Source organism: Haemorhous mexicanus, chromosome 8, assembly GCF_027477595.1.
Source record: "Haemorhous mexicanus isolate bHaeMex1 chromosome 8, bHaeMex1.pri, whole genome shotgun sequence".
NCBI classification, from domain to species: domain Eukaryota; kingdom Metazoa; phylum Chordata; class Aves; order Passeriformes; family Fringillidae; genus Haemorhous; species Haemorhous mexicanus.
The window spans coordinates 18,572,050-18,594,703 of record NC_082348.1 but is presented as its reverse complement, the minus strand read 5'-3'; the positions used below and the strand labels follow the sequence as shown (position 1 = coordinate 18,594,703).

The 22,654-nt window shown below is 36.5% G+C and overlaps 1 protein-coding gene across 4 annotated transcripts in view; it reads left to right on the top strand.

Moving 5' to 3' along the window:
• Positions 1-22,654, top strand: part of LOC132330540 (sodium channel protein type 2 subunit alpha-like) — a 61,469-nt gene that overhangs the window by 10,656 nt on the left and 28,159 nt on the right. Inside the window, exons 2-14 of one of the 4 annotated variants that reach the window (XM_059853031.1) lie at positions 7,403-7,726; positions 9,393-9,511; positions 10,855-10,944; positions 11,789-11,917; positions 12,369-12,460; positions 13,504-13,740; positions 15,052-15,115; positions 16,239-16,380; positions 17,196-17,402; positions 18,176-18,466; positions 19,107-19,487; positions 20,935-21,067; positions 21,885-22,123. In XM_059853031.1, the coding sequence (XP_059709014.1) occupies positions 7,454-7,726; positions 9,393-9,511; positions 10,855-10,944; positions 11,789-11,917; positions 12,369-12,460; positions 13,504-13,740; positions 15,052-15,115; positions 16,239-16,380; positions 17,196-17,402; positions 18,176-18,466; positions 19,107-19,487; positions 20,935-21,067; positions 21,885-22,123 (2,397 nt within the window). In that variant the 5' untranslated portion in view covers positions 7,403-7,453. Of the gene's footprint in view, positions 1-7,402; positions 7,727-9,392; positions 9,512-10,826; positions 10,945-11,788; positions 11,918-12,368; positions 12,461-13,503; positions 13,741-15,051; positions 15,116-16,238; positions 16,381-17,195; positions 17,403-18,175; positions 18,467-19,106; positions 19,488-20,934; positions 21,068-21,884; positions 22,124-22,654 lie in introns of those variants that run through there. The other 3 variants (XM_059853028.1, XM_059853029.1, XM_059853030.1) reach the window with 3 other exon arrangements.

Here is a 22,654-nt window from a genome sequence, read left to right as displayed (position 1 = left end):
AACTCTCATTTCAGTTTTACAGGCTTATTCTGATTCTGTGGGTTTTTTAATGGATGTCATTAGTAAACAATTTGTTTCTGATACATACAAAAATTCAGTAATATACTGGAAGGAGCAAAATCCTTTTTTAACCTGTCAGGTGGACCTTTTCAAGAACATCCTACCATACACATCTGTGTTGATGTGTGCTGATGCCATTTTTCACTTTTGCTGTGTTTGGAGGAAGCCCTAGAATGGATGTGGGAATTTTGCCCCCACATTACTGTAAACTGAGCCAGGTTTTACCAATCATCCCAGTCTGTATCCATTTGCAGAACAGTAGCTGAGTCTTTCTAGGAAATCAGACCAGCACAGAAAGTGGTCTCAGATTACACTAATGAGACCATTAAATGAGATATAGGGAGCCTGTCTGGCCAGAAAGAGGAATGGAAAGAGGTCTGGCTGTACTCCTTGCTTTATGCCTTTTACATTCTGCAGCCAGTTTTCACATTCTGTGTGTTTACTTTGGTGGGAGAGTTGCTTTCTTCCTCCCTCTGCCCCCCAATCCGCCCCCCCCCCCCCCCCCCCCCATTCTTTTTTCCTGGGTTCTCTTAGTTGCCAAAAGGAAAAAAGAAATCAAAACTATTCAAAAATTTGAGGGAGAAAACCTGACATAAGTAGGTTCACTGAACTGATGTCACCAGATGAAAATTCTGAGAGAAGATTTTTACTATAAATACATGAAAGTAAGAAGCACTGATGGGCTGTTGAAGTGAATAACACCCTTTGTGTAGGAGCAAATCTGATATAAACTTGTCTTTAGGTTGTAAGAGGAGTTAACAGGCTGAGGAAGCTTTAAATTAGGCTTATTTTGCAGAGAATTGGCTACATTAATTATTTGGACCTAACTAGAAGCAGGAGCTTGATGTTTTGAGCAGTGTTTCTCTGGTCTGGAAAAATGTCCAAGTAGTCATGCAAATAACAGAAATATCATTGTATGTGCATATCACATTTGTGGCAGTGTATCCTGTTTTTACAGTTCTTCCATGCCTCGCCAACAGTAAAATCTCCTACAGTTTTTTATTTGCTGTGTATTGGCTCTGTTCCAAGGTGGCTGCTTGATACATGGGGTTGAATTGCTGGTTTGTGAGGACTGAATTTCCTAGATCTGCACCCAATTAATGTATTTTCTGACATAAAGGAAAGGCAAACTGATCTGCCTCTAAGTGATGGCAGACTCTAAAAATTGGCTTCTATTAGAGAATTCTTTTTTTTTAAGATCAGCTGTAGCATCCTGTATCTTGTAAGCATTTTTCATTCCTGCAATATTAGTATTTTTGATGTCTTCTGTGTATTACCATAAATTCATACACTGAAATCAGAGGCTATGGAATTGAAAAGATCTAGTTTAGAGTACCTTTGGAAGAAATACAGGTCATGTAAGGCAATTTTCATATCAGGAGTAGAATCCATTAAACTGAACAGAGATTCATTTTGTCCTCCATAAGCATTTATTTTGGGTTTTAACATTATTTTCATGGACAAGCTATAGAGAATGAAATTACTTACAGACAAAAGAATGACATGGTAAAATATATTCTTTAAAAATCAGCTGTCCCACTTAGTGCTATTGCATTAGCACACTCTTTTTGTTGAGAAGTATCAGGGGTGAAATATAGCATAGGTCTAATCTGTTCAGTCTCAAAGCAATAAATAATTCAGAAACCTTTTAGTTCTTATTGATGTTTAGGAGCAGATGTGTTCTAGATTAAACCACCGTCCTAAGAATTTTCTGGATTTGTCTTATAACCTCCTGCTTGTTTTGCAGTCACAGAATTGTGAAATTGACATAGCAGTAATAAACCCAGCTTATTTTCTGTAGAAATTGAAGGCTGCATCACTGCTCAATGACAATATATTAGTTAATAGAGTAAGTCTTAATTTATGTAGTAGAATTAAATGTCTGTGGAAACAACCCTTATTTTTTGCATACAGAAATGCACAAAAAAGAGCATAGCAAAAAAAATAAAATCTGTAAATTTGCCTATGACTCGTCAGATTTGATCACTTGCCTAAGTGAAATTCACTGAACATCTTTACCTGACTGCCTCATTTTTAATGAAATTTCATACATGTGTGGCTAAGATGGTTTTTGAGGCTTAGTAATTTCAGTAGTATGGCTTCTTTAGTACACTGAAAGCTTTGTTCAAGTTACTCAAATAACACTATGAAATGTACCATAGCAGAGAGAACATTGGAAACAATACTGTAAAAAATTGGTCATTATGTTGTAGAATATATAGTAGGAAGAGCAGATGTGTTATTTCTATATTTGAAAAATGTTTAGATGAAAGCACTGCATTAGGGAACACACATTTTGTAAGTATTGAGGGTTTGTTGCTGACTGGTTTGGTTTTAAGCTTGACCATTATTTTTGCAAATATTAAAAGTAATATAGAAACAAATACATGTATTTTTTATTTATTGATATATATATATGGAAACAATAAAAACTGTATATTCATGCTTTTTTTCATAGCCCAGTGGACTCAAGCTTAAAATCTCAAAATTAATATAAATGACCCTGATGTTTTTCTTTGTATACATATTAAGAATATTTTCTAAAATATCATTTAAAAATTATTCTTACTCACTCAGCTATACTCCATAAGAATATATTTATGTTAACATTAGTATCAGGTTGCTAACTGGCTCATTCCTGCCCCAGGAATTTCCTCTTAGTACTGAGCTACTACAGAGTCTGTGGTTTGTAGCAGTTTTCTGTAATCTTTCATTTGTCATTTGAATTTTCTGTCCTGCTTGATGGACAGAGTCTCCAATCAGGTTTACATGCACAACATAGCCATGAAAGATTAGAAACCTATTTATTACAGTAAGCTGAGAAAATGGGGATTTATGTGTTGGCTTTTGTTTTTACTGATGTTGGTTTTTTTAGTGTTGGGCTTTCAGAAGGACTTTTGTGGGATTTTTTGGATGGAAGGGTGACAGTTTCTTCAGGATTCACATTAAATAAGGTTTTCTGGTTTGATTCTTATCTTAGTTTGGAATACAAATGCTGTCAAAATTGCAGGCAAGAGACACATATAAGTAATTAAACCAATCCATCTTGCTTTATCTTTTTTTCTTTTTATAATTCAATGTCTTTATTGGGTAAAGTGATTTTCATCACACATATTGATTTTACATAGCAGTATAAGCAGCATCACTTTCTTACACAGTTACAACATTTATATTTGCAGGACTTTTAAAAAGTCATGAAAAGGAAGCAGTCACTGCACTCGAACTCAAAAAGTATTTAATAGGTGTGGGGGTTTTTCCAAGCATGGGCTGTGATTAGGCTGCTAGAATAAGGCATTCACAGAAGAGATTGTCATGTAGTGGAAAATAACTTTGTTTTACTTTGTGTTTACACTGAGAATTGTGCTGCAGACATTGGCCGTGGTGTCTCTGGAGAGAAATGCTGGAGTTCATCTCAGCCCTACGGGTCCCACTTCAGCCTTGCTGAATAAACCAGGGGAACAGGAACATGCAGGCAGAAAGAGAGGCTTTCATTCTGATAACAACTGCAATAACTCACAAAGACTGCCATAAGGCTGCAGTGGTATTTGCTAAAATGAGCACTCATGAACTTTTAGTTTTACGCATTATAAGCCTTTGAAGAGTAAATTTAGACCAAATGCATAGACAGACATAAGAGTGACATTTTCAAGTACATGTTGGATTTGAGTAGTTTCTGTGGGCATCACATTCATCACTTTCCAAGTCTGTATGCCTAATGTTGACTAGAAAACTGTTTTTAAAGTTTTGCTGAGTTTTTATCAAGTAATGAGAACATCCTCAAAAAGACTCGCTGAATGTTATGGTATATATTTGCATTCTCATCCAGTAGCTCCTTGTTTTTATTTTTATTTTTTGTTTTGTTGGCTTTTGTAGTTGACATGCTTGTCAACACAAAGTTGCCTAAGTATTTCTTAGAGTCCCAAGTGTACTCCTACTTGTTTATAGGCACGGTAGACTGGTCAGTGGTGTGTAGCTGTGCTGAAAAGCTTGTATTTTATTTAGCCTGGAAAGAGCAACATTCCTGTGACAGGGCAGCACCATATGTACAGCTCCTGTTCTATCTGGTTATAAGATAGAAGATGGTCTAATAGCTGTAGATCTTGCTTTTTTTGTCTCTTCAGACTCTAAAAGACTTTGTGCAACCATCTAACCATTTTAGATAATAACTGAGTATGTGTGGACTGCTCACAATGGCATTAACTGTTTGCATCATTCATGAAATACAAATTCTATTACAGGTGCTGTCCTCAGAATCTGTTACAATACATGTAGTACTGGTATATAAAAAGTCATTCCTAAATATTACAGACTTTTATTTTAGGAAAACATACTACTTAAGTTAATACTGCTACCACCTTGTTGTAGGAAAAAGCCCCTATGAGTAGGAACTTTCCTTGACTTTAAAAAAAAAAAAGTAGACTCAGCTGCTTGCACTAAGGAAATGTTTTCTCTGAATTTTCAGCTTACAAATGAAGAAGCAGATAATACCTACCCTTCCATTTTATAAAAAAACCCTAAACCCAGAGTTGTAGGCTAAATAAATGACCTAAAGGTACCAAGTAATATTTGTGTTACCTTAGCTCTTAGGTGAAAATGAAGCTGAAGGAAAGAGATCCTGGTGTTCTTCTTTGGAAGACAGATCTCTCTCTCTTTTTGCTGGTGAATGTTTCCTGGGTATTTAGAGCCACGTGTGTCATTCAGCTTCTGAAGGACAAGTACCTCTTGAGACACAGCTGGTTCTCAGTCCAAGTAGACTGATCAGATCTTCAGGTTCACTGGTTCTAAAGATTTGAGAACGATTTGCCCCAAAAGACTAAACAACAATCAAATCCTGCATTTGAAAATGGTGAATTGCTTTAAGATGGAACAGATGAGATGAGGCATTTTTAAATAAATAAGGAAAGACTTGGCATTCTCAGGATTTCTTTTCCAGAGAAAAAAACTGTGTGTTTTCTTAAAGTGCTTAGCAGGTGACATGAAAAATGTCTGATTTCTATAATTATTTATTAGGAAATTTCTCACCTCTTTAGTAGTCAGTGTAAAGAGCCCCCCCTCTTTTTGTGTCTCTTGTGCTATGTGCCAAAGACTTGGAACCTGTTGTGGCTCAGCTGAAAAAGCAGGGATTTGAAGCCTGTCCATAACATCAGCTGACTAATTTTGAAGAAGAGATGGCTTGCATGATGGGTTATCTGTCTGTCCATGGCAATGTTGTTCCTGCTGTAAAACTGGTAGAAAGTTTCCTCAACCAGCATTAAGTTGACCTAAAAGTTGACATAGAAGAGGGAGCTCTCTGAGATTTGCTGTGTCATGGGCTATTTGACTTTGGAGCTGTTGCACTTCATGAAAAGTCTGCCATCAGTATTTTTCCTTGCCAGTGCATCCTCCCTGCACACACTGGGGTCAGGAGAGCTGTCTCACTCTGTGCCTTTTGTGGTGGCAGGCAGGAGCTTACAGCGTTTGCCATCTCCTAAATCTGCTTGCAGTGTTTTCCTGTTGCCAGCGAGGCCGGTGTGGCTCTGAGCAGTGGTCAGGGTGTTTCAGGGCTGGGGGCTGCCAGGCAGGCTCTCTGTGCAGAGCCCAGGGCTGCCCTGTGCCCAGCTCAGGCAGGATGGCAGCGCCTCAGGGAAACACCCCTGGGCAAGGTCAGTGCGAGGAGCCCTCAGGGAGAGAGTGAGAAACAGCTCTGGCTCCCGGAGTGGAAGGAGGGCTGCAGGTGCTGGAGCAGGAGTTCCCTGGAAGCCTGTGGGACAGGCCATGCTGAAGCAGGTGTTTCCCTGCAGTCCACAGAGGAGAGTGCCAGAGCAGATACCCAGCCTGCAGCTCTGGGGGACTCCACCCTGGAGAAAGTGAATGTTCCTTGAGGGAGAGGCACTGCAAAGGCCACCCTGGAGCAACCTTAGCCTGAAGCTTCACAGCCTGTGTGAGGGACACATGCTGGAGCAAGGGAAAAACAGGAGGGAAGAGTGGCAAAGAAGAACTGCAATGATCTGATACCAGCTCCATTCCCCACCTTCCCCATGCCTCTTGTTGGGGGAGGAGATGTAGGAGTTGAGTGTGAAACAGTGAAGTTGAGCCTGGAACAAAGAGGCAGAGGGAAAATTCTTCTAGGATTTATGTTTTTTACCTTCTAATTCTGTTTTAATTGGCAGTAAGTTATTTTTCCCAAATGAGTCTGTTTTGCCCATGACAGTAGTTTGTAAATGATCTGCTTGATTTTATTTTAACACCTGGGCTCTTTCCCTTCATTCTCCCCTGTGCAGTTCCTGTTGTGGAACGTGAGTGGGAGAGCAGCCAGCCAAGGTCAGCTCACCACAATGTCATGTTGACAAAGGCTACAACACTTAATGACTGTCAGCAGGTGGGACTGGATTCCATCTTGTGCCTGTTCAAAAGTATTGGTTTATTCTGAAGACACAGAATACCCTTAGGTGTACTGTACACTCTAACTGTCCACTCACCGTGGAAAATATAACCTAGAAAGAAAGGATCACTTAATGAATTTAATTAATTGATTATCTTTAAGTATTTTGAAAGTATCATTGGTCTCAAAGAGAGATCTGTAATTTTGATTGTGCTGTGCTTTTTGTATAAATCTAAAACACTTCATCCATCATAACTTTCTTAATTACAGAGATAGCACCATCAAAGTTACAACTGAAAATCAGGTAGGTATGAATCAGAAAGCCTAAAAGGGAAAGACTGAACTTCAGGCCAGTTGCTTTCTGCCTGTGAATATGGCTTTATATATGCAATGTGTTTGTGTAGTACCTAATAGTAGAATATAAAATCAGTTTGGCAGTCATAATATAAGCCACCAGATGGAGCAATATTGCTGTAAGAAATTGAGAGTAATAAAAATAGCATGTTTTTTCTTTCTACTTTTGTAATATAAATACAAGGTTTTTTTAAGGTGGTGTGCCAAAAATGTATAGATCTCTATGGTAGAGGTTGTGACCATTGACTGCAATACTTAGCTGTGCTGAGACATTTTTTACCTTTTCACAATAAGGTGACTTCACAATAAGGTAACTCTCTTAGGCTAGGGAAAGTCAGAATGTTTTTTCTTTTTTTCTTGTGAGGTATTAACCTGGGTTTACAAACTCTAAGAGAATTGGATCTCTTTTTTCTTTTATGATTTTTTTCTTCTTAACTTCTATCTCTTTGCCATGAGTAGCTAATTTTGTATTAAATATCTGACTGTTAATTGAAATACATCTTTATAAAGAAGGCTTTATAAAGAGAATAGAGGCAGATTCTGACTGTGCCAAAAGCTTATATTTGGGGATTTTGTTGGTGATGTGACCTTCTTTTTCTTCTTTCTTTTTCCTACATGTCCTCCTAGGATCTTCTTACACAAGAGCCTAGAAGCATTTAGAATTTGCAGAATGAAAAGATGGCGCGGGCCATGCTGGTACCACCAGGACCTGACAGCTTCTTCTATTTCACTGAAGAATCTCTTGCAGCCATTGAAAAACGTATTGCTGATGAAAAATTTCCATCTCACCAAGATGAGCCTGCAGATGATGCTGGCTTTGAAGCAGATCACCCAGAGCCAAATAATGACTTAGAGGCAGGAAAGACACTGCCATTTATTTATGGTGATATTCCTCCAGGAATGGTGTCTGAACCCCTGGAGGACCTGGACCCATATTATATCAATAAAAAAGTAAGTGTTTTGTATTAAGAATGTAATTAGAGCACTAATTAGAGCACTGTTTTACTATAACTTGATAAATGCTGTGCTGGGGAGTTGGTCAGAAGCACTGGTTGAGAGTATTATGCAGTAGGTGCTATCATGTTAGTTGTTTTGATTTCTCTATAAAGACAACTGTAACTCTTGCTAAAGTTGCCTTAAAAAAAAAAAGGGGAAAAAAAGGCACTTTTCTTTTAATGTCTCATGTTATGGTATTTTAGTTAATGGATTTTGTATTAAATGTCCTGTAATCTCTTCAGATCTGATTTAATGCTGAGCCATTTGAAAACTTTTCATCTCTCTGGTTGCTCTCTGGGTTTTTGTAAGAAACATGATACCTGAGATCTAGTTCATTACAGGCATCTTTAGACAAAATGCTCACTCAGTCATGTGACAGAACAATCACTGTCAAACATGCCTGAAAATATCAGAAAAATATTTGTTTACAAAATTAAAAAAAAAAAGTGTAAAGACTAAACCAATCTTTGTGTTTCAGTATTGCGTCTATGTTATAGGCAAAGAAGACAAAATCTAAATTGATATTTACTGATTCAGTTTCATTTCTAGATAATAATAAAAAACCAAGAAAAAAAGCAAGGTGTTCACTTTGGCAAGTACAGATGAAGGAAAGTTATTTTTATATATGCATGTGAAGTGAAATGATGTCAAGAAGGAAAACAAAACTAAAAAGGCAGTACAAAATAAGCAGCAAGTGGCTATTTTATTGTGTAATCAATAAAAGGCTTGTTGAATTAAAACCATAGAACAGGGTTTTGAAATTAAGTACTGAATAATCAACAAAATAGTGTCTTGGAAGATAGGAATTTAACCAAAGGGCTGTATTATATCAGTAATAAGTAACCTAATTAATGCAGGTTTTTTTCTAGCATAAAATGTTGAAGACTAGTTATCATGCAGATTTTTTTATTTATTTCAGTTTTTGTTCTCTTAACTTCACAAACACTATTGACAAATGACCTATTTCTTTTATAGTAAAATGTTATTGGAAAACAGAAATATTTATTGTTGTAACCTGCTTATTTCCAGATAATAGATTTTGGGAGAATAGTAATTAAATGTAGATTGAATTAAGATTTCATTAGATGAAGTTTTCATTGTGTCTCCTATTTAAAATCGGAAATGGTTACATTGATGGTACTAGTGACAGCTGCACAAGCAATAAAGCAGTAAAGCCAAGGATTTTAAAAGCCAAGGATGTCTCACCCCAAAAGCAGTTTTAACATGCTGAAATGGTTAAATATTTCCTTGTGAGGTCCCAAAAGTGGTTACTTAGTTGCTTTGTTTTGTGTTGCCAACTTTGTTCTGAAATGCAAGTGAAAGAGCTTCATTAAATTTAAATGTAAAAAGTCACATTTTTAAGTATAGTTTTAATGTAACTATCTAATTAGGAAATCTGAAATGCAGATTTGAAGAGCACAGAGACAAAGAATGCGTGATGTAGCATTTTCTTTGCTCATAGGAAAATTTAGAATCTGTTATTTCCTTCTGCAATTCTACTGAAAATAAATTTGGCTATTTAGATGTGTGTAAGCAGCCTGTGCTATGGCAAGGTTGCTAAAATGTATCCTTAATTTCCTAACCCAGCTACCCTCATGCCCTTTTTGTCTATTTTTTAAAGACATTTATAGTACTGGATAAAGCGAAGACAATCCACAGGTTCAGTGCCACACCTGCCTTGTACCTTTTATCTCCTTTCAATATCACTAGAAGACTAGCTATTAAGATTTTGGTTCATTCATATCCTTTTCAAGTGGTTTGTTAAAAATTGTAACTGAATAATATTACTTATGTTAACACTAGGAATTTTGATTTAGTGTTTGAATGTGTTCCTGCCAAAAAAAATTATTCTTTCAAAATCAGTCTGAGCTAAGATTAGTCACTTAACCTGCTGAAGAAGTTCAGAAGAAGAGAAGTCATTAGTCGAGTTCCCTAAGGTGCAGTATTGAACCCAGCCCTGTCTAAAATCCTTATGGATGATCTGGATGAAGGGAGCTAGTGTACCCTTGGTAAGTTTGTGGATATCACCAAGTTGTGTGGGAGTGTCCATCTGCTGGAGGGCAGGAAAGCCCTGCAGAGGGACCTGGACAGGCTGGGTGGATGGGCCAGACCAAGAGCCTTAGGTTCAACATGACCAAGTGCTGGGTCCTACAAATGGGCCACAACAGCCTCCTGCAGTGCTACAGGCTGGGGGCAGAGTGGCTGGAAAGTGGCCCAGGGGAAAGGGCTTGGGGTGCTGGTAGACAGTGGCTGAGCACACCTCAGTGTGTGCCCAGGTGCAGCAGCCACAGCACACAGCAGTGTATGCCCAGGTGGCCAAGAAGGCCAGGGCAATCCTGGCCAGTATCAGGAATAGTGTGGCCAGCAAGGCTGGGACAATGGCTGTCCTCCTGTACTTGGCACTGGTGAGGTCACACCTTGGGTGCTGTGTCCAGTCCTGGGCACCTCAGTTCAGAAAGGACATTGAGGTGTGCTGCATCAGGTCCAGAGAGGGACAGTGAAGGGTGTGAGTCCTGTGAGGAGCAGCTGAGGGAGCTGGGGGTGTTTAGCCTGCAGAAGAGGAGGTTCAGAGGGACCTTGCTGCTTTCTGTAACTCCCTGGAATGAGGGTGTAGCCAGGTGGGGGGCAGGCTCTTCTCCCAGGTAACCAGAGACAGGACAAGAAGAAGCAGCCTCAAGCTGCACCAAGGGAAGTTCAGGTTGGACACCAGGAGAAATTTCTTCACAAAAAAGGTTGTCAAGCGTTGGAATGGACTTCCCAGGGAAGTGGCAGATTCCATATTCCTGGAGGTGTTCAGGAAATGACTGGATGTGGCACATAGAGCCATGGTGTAGTTGACAAGTGAAGAATCAAAAGTTGGGTTTGGTGACCTCAGCAGTGTTTTCCAACCTAAATGATTCTGTGATAGGTGTATAACCATCAATCTTATGATATATCTTTGCATGATTTATGACATTGCTAGTGATAGTAAACTGATTTGTGTCATATATGTTGTCAATATTCTATGTCCTGGTCAATTCCTCGTATTTTGTGTGATGCAAATTGGGCTTTTAAAAGAGGTATGTTCCTTAACTACAGTCAACATTGTTCAACAAGGTCATTATGCTCACTATTTTGGCAAATTGTGTATTTATGACATGGAGGAATCTTCCAGAATGGGCGAAGGATGTAGAGTAAGTATACTTAAATAGGCTAATAGTTTTTAAAATGCTTTAAAAATGAAAAACAAATTAAGAGCTAGACCATGCAGTTTTACTTACTTGTGTAATACCAGTATTCTCCTTTTTCCTGCTTGGAGTTTGATCATCCCAAATCAGCACAGTCCTGCAAGCTCTGCGAAGGAAGGAAGCTGTGACACGGTTAACCTTTTTCTCTGAACAAAATGCTGCTAAATACATTTCCTCAGAATGTTTGTACAAGCAGTGTTTTCATGCATTCTCTTCCTGAGCTGTTCTTTGTCATTAAAAAAAGAAAAAAAAGAAATTGTTCATTCCACCCAAAACTACTGGTTTTCAGTGTGGAAGATGCTTTCTATAGCCCCTCTGAAACACCTTCATTTTGTGCAGCAAAATCTAATTATGGGACACAGCCACTTTTTAAAGAAAATACCTCTGCTGAGGATTATTGTTTATCTTTCTTAAGTCTATGTGGTCAACTGTCAAGTACCTTCAGTAAGTACTAGGTGTTACTTACCCATGGACTTTATTTCTGATGTGGCAACCATGCTCAAATGTTATATGAACAAACTTTTTTTTTCATGTCATTCATGGTTATCATTATTAGTGCTGATATAAAAAAATCTTGTGTGCTAGAAACAGCAAAAATATTTTTCAGACAAAATGGAAAAGTATAATCCTATAGTCTCAAAAATAATGGTGGAAAACCAGTCATACTTTATGTGAGTTTATAACTGCCTTTCAGTGCATGTACTAATTACTGGGTTTGAGTTATTTTTATGCTCATGATGTATCACTGAACAACATAATCTTTAACTTTTGCTTGCATGTTTTCTCATAGGTACACTTTCACTGGAATCTATACTTTTGAGTTTCTAGTAAAAGTCTTTGCAAGAGGTTTCTGTATAAATGATTTTACATGCCTTCGTGACCCCTGGAACTGGCTTGATTTTGTTGTCATTTCCTTTGCGTAAGTACACAATATTTTCTTAAGTAAAATAACCAAGATTTTTTAACCTGAAATGGTTTGTTTGGCTTATATTAGTTCATATTAAATTAACTGTAGCCAAATTGTGCTTCAGGTTTTTCCACTAGAATATTTTACTCTAATGTTGCACATAGCAGAATTAGTGGACTATTCCACAGTACAGAAGATACCACTAACAATGAATTTAAATTAGGATTTAAAAAAAAAAGCAGGTCTGTAGGTTTCATTTTAAAATTGCAGTTAATGGTAAATCTTAAGGGTGAATTTCTTCGGGAAAACTTAATTTTAACAGGAAAATATGAATGCAAGTCTTTAACTTATTCCTTCAAAAAAAACCCCAAAAAACAAAAACCCCAGGATTTCTGGATTTCAGGTTCAGGTAAGTAGTATAAGCTCTGCCTCAATTCTGAATAACTGTGATTTAATCCTACAGGTATATAACAGAATTTGTAAACCTAGGCAATCTTTCAGCTCTTCGAACTTTCAGAGTATTGAGAGCTTTGAAAACTATTTCTGTAATTCCAGGTAAGAAGTAACTGTGTAAAATAGTAGACTCTCTACATCACCTCTGTTTAATTTTGTGTGTGCTGTCATTGTGTTTGTGTGTGGAATCCCTCACTACAGATATGTGACAGAGTTTGTGGACCTGGGCAATGTCTCAGCGTTGAGAACATTCAGAGTTCTCCGAGTTTTGAAAACAATATCAGTCATTCCAGGTGAGAGCGAGGTTAAACACTGAGGCTGACTGAAACTGCACAGAAGCTGAACTCATGTTTTTAAGAGAAACATCCAGGTTTTTGTCTTAATTTCAATTTCATTTCCTTTTCTAATTCTGTAAAACAGTCAGCCTCAGAGTTTAATAGGCAATTGCATGAAGAGCTCATATGCATAGCCTGTATATTTCTCCATTCAATAATGTCAAATTTTCTCTCCCACATTAAGGATCAAAATTAATTTTTTTTAATGTGAATGTTACATGTACATATTGATGAAAGACATTTGGGATTGAAAATTTTAGAGTTTTGTAAAAGTTGAGTTTCTGACAGAGGAATAAGATAATAATGAGTAGCATGGGGATTGCATGATGTAGTTATTAGTTTATGATGCCTATCTTCACCAAACCCCACCTCCAACAGAAGATGATGCATTAGAATGCAGACATTAAAATTACTACTGAAGTAAAATTGTGGTCTCTTTTTGTTTGGTGTTCCAGAACCAAATGTTGTGTATTGTAATAGAATACTGGCAAAGGTTTGGGGCAAGAGGCATCAAAAAGAAAATAAACTATTTTCTTTAGATGTGGTGTACATGTATAGAGAGCATGAATTGAAAGCTCTTGATTTGAAGAGCAGGTGCTTTGGGTTGTATGTCATTCATTCCCATTCATATTTTCAAATTATTTTTTAGGATTGATGAAGCTTACTGGTAGCTTTTCCTTTGGAAAATGCTTTAAGACTGTTTTTTTTTAAGCTGTGCATGGTATTTAGTAGTGTGTTGGAGATGTTTAGATTGCATTTTAGCTTAGTTAAATATTTAATATTACAATAAAAGTCGGCCTCTGTTTGCAGGCCTGAAGACTATTGTTGGAGCCTTAATTCAGTCTGTGAAGAAGCTCTCAGATGTGATGATCCTGACTGTGTTTTGCCTGAGCGTATTTGCACTGATAGGACTGCAGCTGTTCATGGGCAACTTGAAGAATAAATGCCTGTTCTGGCCATCAAAAAATTCAACATCCTTTGAAACGCATGTAGTTCCATTCTTTAATGGCACAGAATTTGACTGGGCAGCGTACATTAATGACGAAAGTAAGAAATACTGTTGGAATTTGCTACAATTCTATTTGTTTGTAAACCAGCACACAATCACAAGATAACTGTTTTGTACTGCAGACTAAAGATAAAAAAAACCACTTAAACTGGATGGCAAAGAATAGGAATTTGTGTATATTGCATCCCAGTCTGCTTGCACTGAGCTGCCAAGCCTGGACACAGTACTTTGGGTATGGTCTGATGAGTGCAGAGCTGAGGGGGGCAGGCACTTCCCTTGCTCTGTGAGCTGGCCTTCTGTTCCTGCAGCCCTGGAGGCTGTTGCCCTTCTTGGGTGTCAGGGCACCCAGCTGACAGCCTCTCCTGGCTCTCTGTCCAGCAGAATTCCCAGTGCATTTTCTGCAGAGCCATTGTCAGCCAGTCACTTCCCAGCCTGTATCACTGCAGGAGGTTCTTCCCTCCCAGATACACAGCTGCATTTGTCTTTGCTGAATTTTGTGTCTCCTGTCAGCCTGTTTCTCCAGTTTGCCTAGGTCCCGCTGAATGGGGTCTACCTTCTATAAACTTCTTCCCTAATTCATTATCACCTTTCTAACTGTATTCTTCTGGTTTGTTTCTTTTATTTTAAGGACGGCAAAATTGTTAATCATTAATAACAATCTGTATTTATATTTTTCTGAAGGCTACCACCTTATAATTTAAAGAAAAATTCTGTTGTTTATAGTACAGCTGCTGTTAGAACATTGTAATTGGAGCACCTGCCTTCTTTTTAAATGCTGCCTTCATATTTTCCCAGGATGTGCTAGTTAATGTTGTTCTGACTGCAAAACTGCCAGAAAGCCATTATAAATGTTCCATTTTAAAGGACACAGGCTTTGTCTGATTGCAGTCTACTTACTGAATAAGAGGAACTTTAAGTTTTGTATTTTATATCTCTTAACTAGCCTGAAAGGGTATTCAGTGTGAAGTGACTCAAGAAAAGAATATTCAATTTATGTTCTGGTCATTGTCCTAGGATTTTATTTTTGCCATGTATTTTTATTTTGTTGCCCAGAGAAGCTGTGGATGCCCCATCCCTGGAAGAGTTCAAGGCCAGGTTGCATGGGGCCTCAATCTATTAAGTGACATTCCTGCCCATGGCAGGGTGTTGGAAACAGATCTTTGAGGTCACTTCCAACCCAAGCAGTTATAGGATTCTGCCAGCATTTGAACCCAGTGTTGGGAAACATTAATGGGAGATTATGAACATTCAAAACCTGATGACTTGAACATTGATTCATCCTTGCAAAAAACCCAGAAAAACTCTTTTCATTTGTAAACATGTCACTTCATTTTTTTTTTTTTCTTTAGGACATTTCTATCGCCCAGAAGGAGCAAAGGATTTTCTGCTTTGTGGCAATAGCTCAGATGCAGGGTAAGGTACACTGAAAATGAAATACTATCTGTTCAAACATGTTAAAAAAATCAATCTGAACTTTAAAAAGATAATTTAGTTTTCTAATGTCACAGTTAATAATAATATGGTCATGGTTCCTAGACACTTGAATGAATAAAAATGTTAAATGACAAAATACTTTGCTGGAAATTTCTTTTAAAGCTCATATGTAATTAGGAAATTCCTCTTAGCTGGTAGATGTTGTGTTATCAAGGACTTAAGAATATTGTTTTCCATGGGTTTCCTGCCATTTCTCAACTCTAAAATAGCAATCATATAATAACCAAATCATATAATACCATATGCTTATGAATTATCAGTCCATCCTGTGGTTTTGGTTGGTAATAGCTTTAAAACACAAATACCCAAACTATTTTTGTAAACATTTAACTTTTATATGTAACTATGAGATAATTTTGTGCACATGTATAAATGCACATCAAACAGGCACACATACATGAAAAGAAATCTTCATAGTGTTTTTCTGTAGAGGTTTTGGGGACAAAAGCCTCTTCTGTCCTGATTGAAACAGTGCGCTTACATTTGATATCAAGATTGCATCACCTACTCTCAAAACCAGTGTGAAAAATTTCATGAGATAGAAGTATGCTGGTGATTTGCTCTTGGCAAATTGGTAGAATTTGTTAATTAGGCTTACAGATGTGAAGAACCCAAGAGATCTGGTATGCCACCCTCCCTGACAGACAAAGTTCAGCATAAAATATGTGTGCTGGCTGTCTTTTTCCTGCATAGAAGTATCCACCTATTGAAATATCTATGTTAAGTGCATATATTATTTTCATTGAAGAGATATTTGCAGAGGTAATATCAAACTGTTGATAATAAACTTTATTTTGTTTAAAATAGTGAAAGGCGATAGAAGGAAATATTGTCATCACCTGTTTGCTCTCTCTGGATTATTCTTTAAAGAACAGACTTTTAATTTCCTCACTAATCTTTGAATTGTTTTAAGCCATAAATAGCAGCACCCTCCACAGATGAAGCTTCATAAGAAGCTCAAGAAACAATAATTTTTTAAAAATAGTGTTATATGAAATTTATGTATGGATTGTTTTGCCTCTTTTTCTTTCCCCTCTTCTAGTAAATGCCCAGAAGAGTTTATCTGTGTGAAAGCTGGTAAAAACCCCAACTATGGATATACTAGCTTTGACACATTCAGCTGGGCTTTCTTGTCCCTGTTTCGACTGATGACACAGGACTATTGGGAAAATCTTTATCAGTTGGTGAGTATATTTTAAAAAATGTGGTTAGTGTATTACTGGCCCCAAATCAATCATTTGTATTTGTATTACATACCATTGCTATTGTTAGCTATTAACATTTATCAAAGCAAGCAAATTCAGTTGCAAAACTAAACAGACATGGACATGATACAGAATCTCTTATGATTTCTGAAGAGGCACATGAGGGGTTTTTTGGTCAGTAATTTAATTTTTACAGTGTATGTTTCATTTTATGCTTCATGATATTTTCAAAAATGTCCATATTGAGTTTAAATTGTAAAAAGACTTCAGGGCAGCAAAACCTGAAGCTTAATTTCAGTACCTTTAGTTCTATTTTTTATAAATTAGAATGCATGACTTGATACAAATTAACTTTCATACAGTAGCTTTTCATTATATGGTGTGTGCAAATGTGTTAAGTATGATAAATACAATCTTCTAATTATCAAGTCAGATGTGCCATTTTTAGATCATTTGATTGTTTCAAAGGGAAAGCATGCTAATACATGGCAAGCATTCAAAGCCTCCAACCTGTGATATGTGACTTACATTAAGAACTCTGGTTGCACATGCTTCCCAAGATTATTAGACATTGAAAGAGGTTTGTCACAAAGCAGCATGATCCTTAGGCATGGCTTTCACATACAGGAATGCTCCCGTTATTTTGATTACTTTGTAATTCAGAAAACTTGTTTGGTTTTACTACAGAAGGAAAACCAACTAAGTTTTGCACTTTTCAAAGTCATTAATGCTTGTGAACTGCAGAACTGATACGTTTCTTCACCAGCTGGTTGATTTCTCATCTCCTTCTGTAGACACTACGAGCTGTTGGCAAATCATATATGATATTTTTTGTTGTGGTGATTTTTCTGGGTTCCTTCTATTTGATTAACTTGATTTTGGCTGTGGTTGCCATGGCCTATGAAGAACAAAATCAAGCAACTATTGTTGAAGCAGAGCAGAGGGAGGCAGACTTTAAACTGAAACTTGAACAACTGCGGAAGCAGCAAGAAGAAGCTCAGGTATTTTCTATCAAGAATCTGGGCCTTAGCATGTTTCTTTGCATGCTATTTGTTAAAACCAATAAATAAATGTACATACTAAACAAATCCATTCTTTAACATACCTTGCAAATACTGTAGACTGCTTTTTCTATGCCTCTTTATTGTTTTTAAAATATATGATATTTAAAGTGTTAAAGAATTTCTGAACTGAGAGCAATGAGCAGCATCCAAATCAGAATAGTAATTTTAAATGAATCTCTATTATCTTGGGTGAGCTAGTAAACTGTCATGATGATTTTCCAAATTCTCATCTTAGAAATAATTTCAATACTTTTCACCCCTTGATTAGAGTGTAAAATATTTTCATCTATAAATTTCTGATTAATTTTTGCTGCTTGTGCTGCTACTAGCAAATCAAAGACTGGAAGCAGCTTAAGGAAGCTACTTACAATAAAAATTAGGATTACTTTACTAAATTAATGCAGACTGAAGTGTGACTGTTAAGCTCTTTCGTTTGCTGTTGCATTCACTCTAATTAATAAATGTAATGATTTTCAAATATTTTCTAATGAACTTTGTGGCTGTAGGTGATGTGGCTGACTCCATGACACTGATGCTAAGTAGAACTCCATTTGAATTCCATTCATAGTACAGAATTCCATTTGTAGCTTTGCACAAATCCAACTATGCTGTTTACTAGAAGTAATCTGATACAAATCTTAGGAACAAGATTATATTACTTTAAAAATGGTGTGATTTATAAAGCATCTTCTAAATAATCACTGTGGCAGGCAATAGCAGCAGCTGCAGCAGAGATGACTGAGTACAGCTGTGAAAGTGGGAATGCTGCACCCTCAGATAGTTCTTCAGATACATCCAAGATTAATTCAAAAAGTGCCAAAGAAAGGAGAAATAGAAGGAAGAAAAGAAGGCAGAGAGAGCTCTCTGGAGAAGAGGATGACATGAAGGATGAAAAGCTTCCAAAATCTGAATCAGATGGCAGTATCAAAAGGAAAGGTTTCCGTTTTTCTTTAGATGGGAACAGACTAACTTATGGGAAGCCATTTACATCACCCCACCAGGTACTGTGAGTAATGCAATTGTAATTTTTGGAATTTGTGAGATTACTGTCAAATAAAGCAAACTTCACTGCAACTTTGCAATGTAAGGCAACAAAGGAAAAATAATGTAGCATTCTCTTAAATACCAACTTACAGTTGGTATTATTTTCTCAAGTGTACTTTAAAAAAGTGTTTTGTTGTCTCTCTTTTTATTATTTAGGACCTTAACGTGTACAGGATTTCCCTAGTTAATCTGAGATTGAAATGCCTTCTTAATTCATAAAAGGAAAATTTAGGTATAATGTATGAATTTAGAAGATTAAGGGTATTGATATCTTTTAATGTAATGCATGATCTTTGTAGAACATTGGAGTTTATGTAAATCTTGTTTTTTCTCTTTAAAGCAGAGCATGAAACAGCTATGGCCTTATACATGTTATTTTTTTTCTCTCCAGTCATTGTTTTAGGTACAGTGTAAATTTACCCATTCAGTTGACTTTCATCTATAATGCATCTTTGAGATCAGCCCGAGGCAGTGTAATAAAGATAACACTGACAAATTCCTGGGGAATATAAATTATTGTTGTTTTTCTTGTACATAGACATGAATTTTGTATACTTACAATCTTCAGACGGTCATTTTTTTATGTTTCCTTTGCAGTCCTTGCTGAACGTTCACAGCTCCCTGTTTTCTCCCAGGCCTAGTAGCAGAACAAATCTTTTCAGTTTTAGAGCTGATGGAAGAGAGAGAGGATCAGAGAACGACTTTGCTGACGATGAGCACAGCCCATTTGAGGATAGCTTGAGCAGAAAAAGTTCTCTGTTTCTGCCGCGCAGGCACGCGGAACGGCGCAGCAGCAACATCAGCCAGGCCAGCTGGCCATCCAGAAGGCTGACAGTCTTCCCAGGGAATGGGAAGATGCACAGCACTGTGGATTGCAATGGAGTGGTTTCCTTGATGGATGGACCACCAGGTGTGTTGTCTCCTGCTGGACAACTTCTGCCAGAGGTGATAATAGATAAACCAGCTACTGATGGCAATGTAAGAAAGTTTAAAATTACTCCAGGTTTCATGGCCTTTCTTTATTGCATGGGCAATGTTTCAAAAATTATTGCTTTGAAAGTGGATGGGAAGTTGTGAATGCTTTTGCAATCTTACTCTAATGAGATGGGTTTGAAGTGTTTCAGTCAAAAGTGAGTGGCTGAAGCATGAACGAGGACAAAGTAGTAAGTTTTACATACTTACAAAGAAAAAATAGGAGTACATCTGCTGAATGAATGATTAGAAATGTTCCATTGCTAAATCTGTTTTAGAGTGCAAAATAGGATGTCCAGCTCTAGGCTTCCTGTACATTATTAGATTATTTAAATTCTTTTTTTCTTTATGGTTTTAGCCTCCTTTTAAGTGTATTTTCTGATTCTCTGTCAGTAATATGCATTTGTTTATACATTTGGTATTGTGCAAATACAGCATAGTCTGAAAGATTATGTTGACATTTTAAAACTCCTGAAAACATTTTTTCCTCCTGGGTTTCAAAGACTATCTGAGTTGCTTACTGCCTGTGATCAGGGTATAATTTAAAAAAAAAAGGCAAAAACCCCAAACCAACAAAACGTTTTAATTCTGCTCGGTTTTTCGTTTACCTTTTCAGTCTGCTTTGGAAATGGAGCAGACACATCTGCATGTTTTTTCCTAAAAATGTTATTTTACTGAAACAAAAATTTCTTTATGGGTCATAGCACCTGAAAGTACATGAACCAGCTTCCTTGCAGTTACCAGCCAGATGCCTTGCAGTTATAATCTTCTTGCAGTTTATTATACATTTATTTTCATGCATTTATTTAATGGACTGAAAAAAAGTCTACCCATCCTTATGCATTCAAAAATTCTTCATAACTGAGATGTGCTCAATACAATAGTTATAACACAGCTTTCATTTTTTAAAACAAGTATTTTTTTTGGGATCGATTAAGTCAGACCTATGCTGTTTCTTCAGTTGAAATTCATAAAATAAATCAGATTAGATAATGATTCAATTTAGAAAATATAATTTAAATAATTTTTAATGGGTATAGAGATCAAAACTGATCTTTAAAACTTTATTTTATGGAATAGTTGCTGCAGAATCTTCCTAGCATTAATCACTTGTTAGAATTATTTTGTGAATGACCTAGTTTATAATAGAATTATTAGTAGAGAAAATATGGAACTGGGAATTGTTTTTATACGAGTTCTGCAAGTCTTGCTTTGTTTGCTTGGCTGTAGCCCCCTCCAAAATTTATTGGTGTCTGAAGTGGAGTAATGTTATTTGAGTATAATGCAGCAGAAGTATGGGAGCTAAGTATCCAAATGTTTTTCTTAATGTTTTAAAAGTATTAATTGTATTAGGAAGTATATAATGAAAATAGTAATTAAGAAAAAAAATCACGATATTTCTGAAGTTGAATTTAATTTACACACCTTTTTTTCTTTTGTTTTTTTTTAATAGAGCACTACCACAGAAATAGAAATAAAAAACAGACGTCCAAGTTCGTATCAAATACCAATGGAGTTGCTGGATGATCCTGATTTAAGGGAAAGGGCCATGAGTCTAGCTGATGTTATCACAAATAGAATGGAAGGTGTGTTATAACTGTAGACACTTGAACTTTCTTGACATAGTCTTAGATTGCTTGAAGGTTTTATAGCACAATACAAATACAGAAGAGAAAAAATATGTCATCATTGCAAATACATAAACTGAATAACAGGAAAAAATGCATGCACGTAGTGAAAAAAGAAAGGAAGGAATCTGGTAAGCAGGCTGATGTAAAAAGCTCATTGTAATTAAAATGGGTAATATGTATGTGTTTTATGCTTGTTATTCATGCTTGGCAATGCAGTTATTGGAAGAAATGCCTTGTGATACATTTGCCACTAACCATACCATAAAAATATTAGAGAAAATTCAAGGCCAGGCTTTAGTTAATAAGGAGAAGAAAATTTGTACAAGAATTGCTTTGAACAGTGGAATGACTACTCATGAAAATAATGAAAAAAGCTTGAATGATTTTCAAAACCCTTGTAAGGCTAATGTTTTTTTTTCCTGAAAATAAGTACTTAGACATTTAAGAGGACTTGGAAGTTGAAAGTTTTACTGCAAAAAAGATCCCTAATCTTAAGCATATTTGTTATGGTTTTTTGTGTTTTTTTAAACAAGATTATATGTTATTTAAAATAGACAAGTTTCAAATTATTTGCTCAGAATACTTGAGGTTTTCTGTAAGTCTTTTAAAACCTTTTGTGTCAGAAACAATAAAATAAGTTCCTGGAAATCTGAGGATGTTCCTCCAAGTGTCCTTAGTGGTTCCAGGTATAAAGATTAAAACATGAAAAAGCAGATAAATTACCTTCACATTCTCCAAAACTTGTTCACTATAAATTTCTCTTTTTCTCCAGAACTTGAAGGATCCAGACAAAAATGTCCACCTTGCTGGGATAAGTTTGCCCACACTTTCTTGATTTGGGATTGCTGTGAACCCTGGTTAAAAGTAAAGAGTGTCGTTGAATTTATTGTAATGGATCCATTAGTTGATCTGGCTGTCACGGTTTGCATAGTTTTAAACACTCTATTTATGGCCATGGAACATTATCCAATGACTGAGCATTTTTCCACTGTACTTTCAGTAGGAAATCTGGTAAGTCCTTCAATCTACAGAACTTTATCCAGTTGGAAACTGGTTTCTTTTTGGAATAGAATTGCTTTTATAGTTTTTGTCATCCCATAAAATAAAAATTAGGGGTTTAATTGTATTAAAAATAGTCTAAAAATACCATTTTGACTATGTTGTATATTAGAGTATTTGAGAGATGCTGTATCTTAAAGTTTGTCTTCTGTACTACAACTTCTTCAATAGCGCTTCCAAAAGCCAAAGTTTGAATTACATGAAACGGAAAGAAATCTGACATGCTTTTCTTTAGTATTACAAAAATAAGCAGGAGTCAAATTAGATCCTTTTTAGTGTAAGTACCATTGGCAACACAAAAAGAGCTGAATGCTATTTTTTATTATTATTTTTCACTGCTATTTCTATGTGTTGATTTCCTTAAAGACCATTTATTTGATTGGACCATAACAATTTGGAAAGCAAAGAATGTGTGACTTATTTTAAGAGTATCTGGTGATACAGCTGGGTTTTGTTCCTTAGTGGACAGAGTGTGTGGGTTGG